Here is a 7,193-nt window from a genome sequence, read left to right as displayed (position 1 = left end):
GATGCTTTTGAACTGTGGTGTTGGAGAAGACTCTTGAGAGTCCCTTGGACTGCAAGGAGATCCAACCAGTCCATTCTGAAGGAGATCAGCCCTGGGATTTCTTTGGAAGGAATGATGCTAAAGCTGAAACTCCAGTACTGTGGCCACCTCATGCGAAGAGTTGACTCACTGGAAAAGACTCTGATGCTGGGAGGGATTGGAGGCAGGAGGAGAGGGGACGACAGAGGATGAGATGACTGGATGGCATCACTGACTTGATGGACGTGAGTCTGAGTGAACTCCGGGAGATGGTGATGGACAGGGAGGCCTGGCGTGCTGGGATTCATGGGGTCGCAAAGAGTCGAACGTGACTGAACTGAACTGAACTGAACTGAAGAGAAAGGCAAGGAAACTATTTGTTTTTTAAATATTTAGGTTGGATCCTATTCAAACACAAGAAACCCCAGCTTCAAAAGTTAACTGCTGGCCTAGAAGTCCTTGTGACATCACTTCCTGCAGTTGGCGTGACCTGGTCCCAGATTTGAACACACAGTTCAACCCTACAACACTGTGCCTTATCTATGGGCACAAATGCGATGCTTTTCCAAGTTATTCTTAAACATTTAGAATTGAGAATAATTTCAGCCTTTTGGTTTGTATGAAAGTGTTAGTCGCTCAATCGTGTCCAACTCTGTGATCCTATGGACTGTAGCCCGCCGGGCTCCTAAGTCCATGAAATTCTTCAGACAAGAATACTGGAGTGGGTTGCCATTTCCTTCTCCAAGGGATCTTCCCTACCCAGGGATCGAACCCCGGTCTCCCTCATTGCAGGCAGATTCTTTACAGTCTGAGCCACCAGAAAAACCATTGGTCTGTATAGTAAAGTTATCAAAATGCTGATAATAATTCCTTACATATAACGCACTTTACAGATTACAAAATGCTTTCATGGACAATCGTTGCTTGTTTTTGTTTTTTTAAAAAAAGGTATAATTAAGGAAAAATATCAGTAAATGCCATTTAGGTATTAACATACACCCTTATATTGTAGGTGGGGAAAGGGTGAGATGAAAGCATTTTTCTATTAAGATTGAAGTCAGGTTCTTGAAGCTCTAACTGTTCTTGGTTATCAGTTAGAAAAAAAAAAGAAAAGTCAATGCTTTTTAAATTAAAAATGAGGTGATGCTACTTATGACTTGATAAGTCGTAAAATGCCTTTCCCATCCCTCCCAATGGTCCTGGGCCCATTTAAATTGCTTTTAACTTTTAGATCTGCAGCTCATATGGATCACATCGAATGCCAGGTGCCAGTAAAAAGGAAAAAAAAAAAAAAAAACAACTAGAACCAGAAAATGAAAGCTGATCATGTTTTGAGGCCATCTAATGTGAAATACAGCAGTCCCCTTTCCTCTCTTCCTGGTTTTGGTGGCAGAGGTTAAGAAGGCTTAGGCCACACAATAGCCTTTGAACTTGTTCCCACCAAAGGAATCAGAGGGTTAACGTGTCAAGGTCCTCTTTAAAAATCTATCCCCCTGAGCCATCCTGGCATGATAGCCACCAAAATCTCCCTGCAGTGCCCCCCAGTCACTCAAGACCTAATCTCTACCAGTGAGATCAATAACCATTAGAAAGTAGATTTTTGAGAAATGAATTACATTGCAATGAATCTGACCAAACTGCAATTAATCCACTGCTTTTCCTCAAGGATGGCTAAAAAAGGCAGCTGCATGTGGGTACGAGTAGATCCATTATCCAGCTGCCATGAGCTGCTACCGGGAGGGGTTCCGCAGACCTGACCCGCCACCACTTTGATGCCCCCGTCAGTGGAGGCCATGCCTGGCGGGATCGGCCCACGTGAACCACAGGTGAGCGTTCTCAGTGAGCCTTGCTGGCCTTGGATCTGTGCCTCACACAGCAAAGAATGCTCTGGAGAACTCAACCAAGCAGGCACCATCCAGCCTGACTCAGAATATGACAAATGCTCCTTCAGAGTGACATTTCCTGCAGGGCAGCGGTGCCCAGCCTTGGCTGTGAGATAGACTTACCTGGGGAACCTACACTGTTTCCATGGTCAGGTCTCCAGCCCAGGCTGATTAAAAGCAGCATCTCTAGAAGTGGGGGCACTTGCACTGGTATTTACGAGAGCTCTCCAGATGGTTCTGATGTGCAGCCAAGAGGAGAAGCTCTATCGGAGGGTGATTCTGACAATATCTGGGCTTGAGCCCAGTTGGTGAGGGGCAGCAGTAAGAGGAGCCTGCGAAGCACTACTTGCTCAGGCAAGTCAGGGTCCTCATGTTCCTAAACCACAGCTGACACATGCTTTACTTGTCTAGCGGGGTGTCGGGGTCCAACTGATGCGTCAGGGGTACCAGGAGTGCTGTTTGAAATGCTTGTCTTTGGTTTTTCTGCCTAAAACAGGCACCATGATATTTACTCAGTCCTCACTTTGCAAAAGCCAGGAATTTGGTGAAAACAAAACCAACAAAATACTCAAGTGACATTCCATGATTCATGACATCATGGAATCAGGGGTGATTCCATGGAGGGAGGGGCGGGCACATACTCCCATCAATATTCCAGTTAGATGTTAACTGGGTGGGTGGGATGAACAGGTATTATAAGGTTGTAAATATTATAGAACTGCCACAGGTTCGACAATTGGTTCTGCAGATTTTGAAGCAAAAAGTTTACGTTGCAAGAGAGTTAACATCATGAAGAAAATTAAAAGAAAGCGATCCTTACTACACACGTCCAAGTTACCTGTGGCCCCATTCTCCAGCATTTTGTACTCTTTGCCTATGTTTGAGTGTCACAGAGAAGCACCACGTGGGCAATGGTGAGGAGGGGAGATTCTGTCACTGGGGGAGAGTGGGTTTTCAGAAAGACTTTCCAGACTCAGGTAAGGATTGGATAAAAATTCACCTGCTGAACTGCAAGTGTCTCCATCTCTTGACTCTGAGTCACTATATCTAGAGGGTGATACTCATAGGTGAAAATACAATTTATTAGATTGTTAAAGGTATAAATCTCACTCACGATGCTAACATGTTTTGAGAACTTGGCTTACCTGCTTAGGACATGGGAAGCAGAATTGATAGAAACAAATGATATAAAAAATACTTACTGGCTCTCTCTTTTCTTTTTAAGTGGGTCCATGAGACGCAGTGTGTCTCTGATCACGGCCACTTTCACTTCTTCATCGACAAGACTGGGGACATTCTCAAATACCCCTGGAGAGAGCTTGAAGGGTAAGGATTCCATGTTATGGTAGAGACAGTGATTCGGCACCAACTGACCACAAGCACCAGCCCCAGTGGTTGTACTGTCAGAATTGTTTAAAGGCTCCCTTCAGTCTACCTTTAAAATGTCAGTTTCCTTTTACAAATCAAAATACACGAAGGGGGAAGAATAGCACTGGGTTTTTCTCATTATCAAAATGATATATGCTCATTGTAGAATATTTGAATATATGGAAGAGGTGAAGAAAAGAACCTTCATAATCCACCCCCACCCAAAACCCAGGATTAATAGTCGGTGTATTTCCTTCCAGTCTTTTTTAATGTATTCTTAAGAGGGGGGTGGAGGGGCAGGTGGGGGGAGATAAGCACTGCTCAATGTACTATTTGTCTTAGGGACTCAAGCATGTCGACATGGCTAAATCATATTCATAGAATTTCAATTAGTTCATCTCCTGAGGCTAACTAATTAGTTCATGTCAAAACTGATGGAAAGGCTCAGCTGCTTCTCCGTTTGCAGATCTTCAGAACTGGAGAAGGGCACGCGGGGAAGTCACCATAGGTCAGATAGGTCTTATATTAATAGACGATGTTCTGAGCTCAACAAAACTGAAGTTATTTAGGCAGGAACAGAACTTGGCCGGGCAAATCTGGCAATGTCGAATCTTGTTTAGCCAAGGGAGCAGTGAGAAGAGTGGGACCATTCAGTTTGCCTGGTACTATATTCAGTGAGATACTCAAAATACTTACTTCTTGCTCGTGTTCGATTCTCATGCTGGGATTTGCATTTACTTCAAGTAGTATAGGCTTCAGATTTTTCATGAGAAGAATGTCAAAGCCTAAAATCTGGATAAACATAATTCAGAATTAGTTGCAGTGTCTTTTCAGGAATTAGGTACTATATTAGGGGTATTAAGGTGAAAGTAAATTCCACCTCCGCCCCCAACCTGGGCCTTGACCCTGGCTTCTCTCATCCATAGCCCCTCTTCCTCCGGATGGACTTGTCAGGCCAAATGGACAGCAGAAAATTTTATAGGGGTCTTGGTAATGGGATGAGGTCCCATGGTTCATTTCAGCACCATCGGTGTTGTCTGAAGGGCTGTAAGATGATGACCTAGCTCTTCTTTAACAGGTTTTTTATTATGTTAAGGATCAGTAATTGTCCATCAGTTTCTCCCTCTCCTGTTCTCCTCTTTTAAGTTGCCTCTTAGCTGGATCTCTAAAAAACCCGAGACTATGTTTCTTAACCTCGGGTATATATCAGAATCACTTAGGGACCCCTTTCAAAACCACTGCTCACCCCTAACCCACACCTGTGAGTCAGAGTCTTTCAGAGTGGAACGCAGCCAGTGTATTTTCAGTAGCAAATCCCCTGGATAATTCTGATGGACCCTCCTACCCAAGAAGAAGGGAATATTTATTAGGTGCCCACTAGGCACCAATTATGATACAATGCACCAATTATTCACAATCTTGATTCATTCTCAAGACAGCATATTTGAAGTAGGGATTGTGCTCTGCATTTCACAGAAGCAGAAAGTGAGTCTTGGAAAGGCCAGTGGGTTTCCCTGAGACTGCTCCTCTCATAAAGGACAGAGCTGGATTTCAGAACTGCAGAACTGCTATGCAGTTTGTGGGACCTGGTGCAAGATAGAAATGCAGTGTTCAAAAAGTATTAACAAGTTTCATGATGCTGAAACAAGAGCATTAAACCAAGCATGGAACCCTTTGGAGTGTGGGGCCCTCTGTGACAGCCCAGCCCATATGCCCCTGGAGCCAGCCTGCACCCATGGCCAGCTTTAGCACCCTTGCCAACCAGCCAACCTCCTGCTCTTGAACCCGGCATTCTGCCTCAGGTGTGGCTTTGTCTTGTGGACTGTTTCAATTCCTCAGGAGTCCCCTGCTTGGGATAAGTCACCCTGTGCATTTCATTCCCTAGGCCTGAAATAGCCCTTTATCTAGATAACATCTCCTCACCCTTGAGATCGCAGTTTCTAATTGGATTCAGACGTGGACTATGAGGATGCAAGATTCTCGGGAGGACTGTCATTATCTCTCTAGGAGGTGATAAGGTAGAAGAAAACTTCTAATATGAGTGATATCATTCCAAAGCTTCCAAAAGTAACATGGAGAATAAAGGAGGGGAGAGAACAAAGACACAGCTGCATCGCCTCCTCTGTGGACTCAAGAAGAAAATATGAGGGGAAATCCATTTACCTGTCTATCTAGAATATGCATTAGTTAAATGATAATTATTAAAGTGTAGCTTCATCCTTATTAATGAACTCAGAGCCGGAATGACCATTTGGGGGTGGGGGGCAGGGTGTGTAATTCAAGATGAGGCTATTCTTCAAGAAAAGACAATAAGGATGAAAAGTTGGGAAAAGTCATCCTCACTCTATTTTTCTTTTCCTGGTCATAAGAAGAAAGGAATGGAAATTCAGTAGAAAATGTTACATGTATTATAGATCCGCTTAATAATATATGACAAGTGGATATGAGTAATGAGGCCTGTAAGAGACTCTGGTGACATCATCAGTCTAACTTCAGACCTGGTCTGACACCTGATGTTGATGAGCCTACAGAGAACAATGGGAGGCAGTGTCAACGTTTATCATCCTGAGTCACGGACGCTTACTTTTTGCTACATCTTAGAAGCTTGGACTTGTCCTTTCTCGGCCTGGTGGATTCATCTCAGCTCAGTGCACAGGGATTTCATGAATCCACAGCTATGGGAAAGCTGCAGAAGAGGAGTAGCACAGCTTCGCCAACCGTACAGACCCGCACCCAGCAGCAGCACAGAGCTTTCCAGGACCTAAACTTTGGTGCATGGAGTTGACTGTGTTGAGTCTTGTGTACGAGTGCTTTGGAGCCAGACTTGGGCTTCAATCCAGTTCAGTCTCTCATATTTGCTACACAACTCTAGGCCTCTGTGAGCCTCACATAACTCATCTGGAAAAAAATGGGCCTAACAACAGCTACCTTGCAGGGTAGTTGACAATGGAAGCAAAAATGTCCCTAGAGTTGCCCATCTTAAAGAAAGCACTCAATATACACTGGCTCCCTTTCCGGTTTCCTACTGATCCCATCAACAAGAAATGACATTGTTAGCTTTGGAGTCCAGGAGAACTCATTTCAAATCTTAGTTCTGCCTTCAACTTGTGTAACTACCGGCAAGTGACTTAGCAGCTCCAAGCCCCAGTTTCCTCATCTGTAAAATGGGCATAAGAATAGTGCCTACCTTAGTCCATTCATTCATTAAGTACTGAATGCCTCCTGTGCCCTAGAGGCTCTTCCAGCTTCTGGAAATACAGGAGTGGACTAGACAAAGTCCTTACCCTCATGGAGCTTACACTCGAGTTGGGGAGATAGGAGGAAGTAAAGATAATGGGATGTAAAATGTTTTGCATGGTACTTGACACATAGTATTTAATGAAAGTCATCTTTATAGTTCTTCACGAGTTCAAGGAAAGATGAATTTCCCCCCAAAGTTTAATGAAAAATGCAGCAGCAGTGGATCTCAAGAAACAGAATCACAAAACTTGGAGGAGCCAAAAGTTGGTCTTTTCATAAGATCCCAGAATGTCAGATCTGGCAGAAAATCAGGAATTTATTTGGTTCAGTGCTTTTCAATATGAGATTATTTTGAGGGGGAAGCACTGGGGAGACCAGATCAGATCAACTTTTATCTTTTTTACATCCTGGGGTTCCCATGGGAAAAGTATATATTTATATCTACACATCTATCTATACTAGGTTCAGTTCAGTTCAGTTCAGTCGCTCCGTCGTGTCCAACTCTTTGCGACCCCATGAATCGCAGCACGCCAGGCCTCCCTGTCCATCACCAACTCCAGGAGTTCACTCAGACTCATGTCCATTGAGTCCGTGATGCCATCCAGCCATCTCATCCTCTGTCGTCCCCTTCTCCTCCTGCCCCCAATCCCTCCCAGCATCAGAGTCTTTTCCAATGAGTCAACT

At 44.2% G+C, this 7,193-nt stretch overlaps 1 protein-coding gene across 1 annotated transcript in view; it reads right to left on the bottom strand.

Moving 5' to 3' along the window:
* TTLL11 (tubulin tyrosine ligase-like family, member 11) overlaps positions 1-7,193 on the bottom strand; it is a 300,428-nt gene that overhangs the window by 154,888 nt on the left and 138,347 nt on the right. Inside the window, exons 8-9 of the mRNA XM_010852103.1 lie at positions 3,966-4,061; positions 3,104-3,219 (exon numbers count right to left, since the gene is read on the bottom strand). Coding sequence (XP_010850405.1) covers positions 3,104-3,219; positions 3,966-4,061 — 212 coding nt within the window. The remainder of the gene's footprint in view (positions 1-3,103; positions 3,220-3,965; positions 4,062-7,193) is intronic.

The sequence above is a fragment of the Bison bison genome, unplaced genomic scaffold (genome assembly GCF_000754665.1).
Source record: "Bison bison bison isolate TAMUID 2011002044 unplaced genomic scaffold, Bison_UMD1.0 scf7180017864307, whole genome shotgun sequence".
Classification (NCBI taxonomy): Eukaryota; Metazoa; Chordata; class Mammalia; order Artiodactyla; family Bovidae; genus Bison; species Bison bison.
This window is presented reverse-complemented; position numbering and strand designations above follow the sequence as displayed.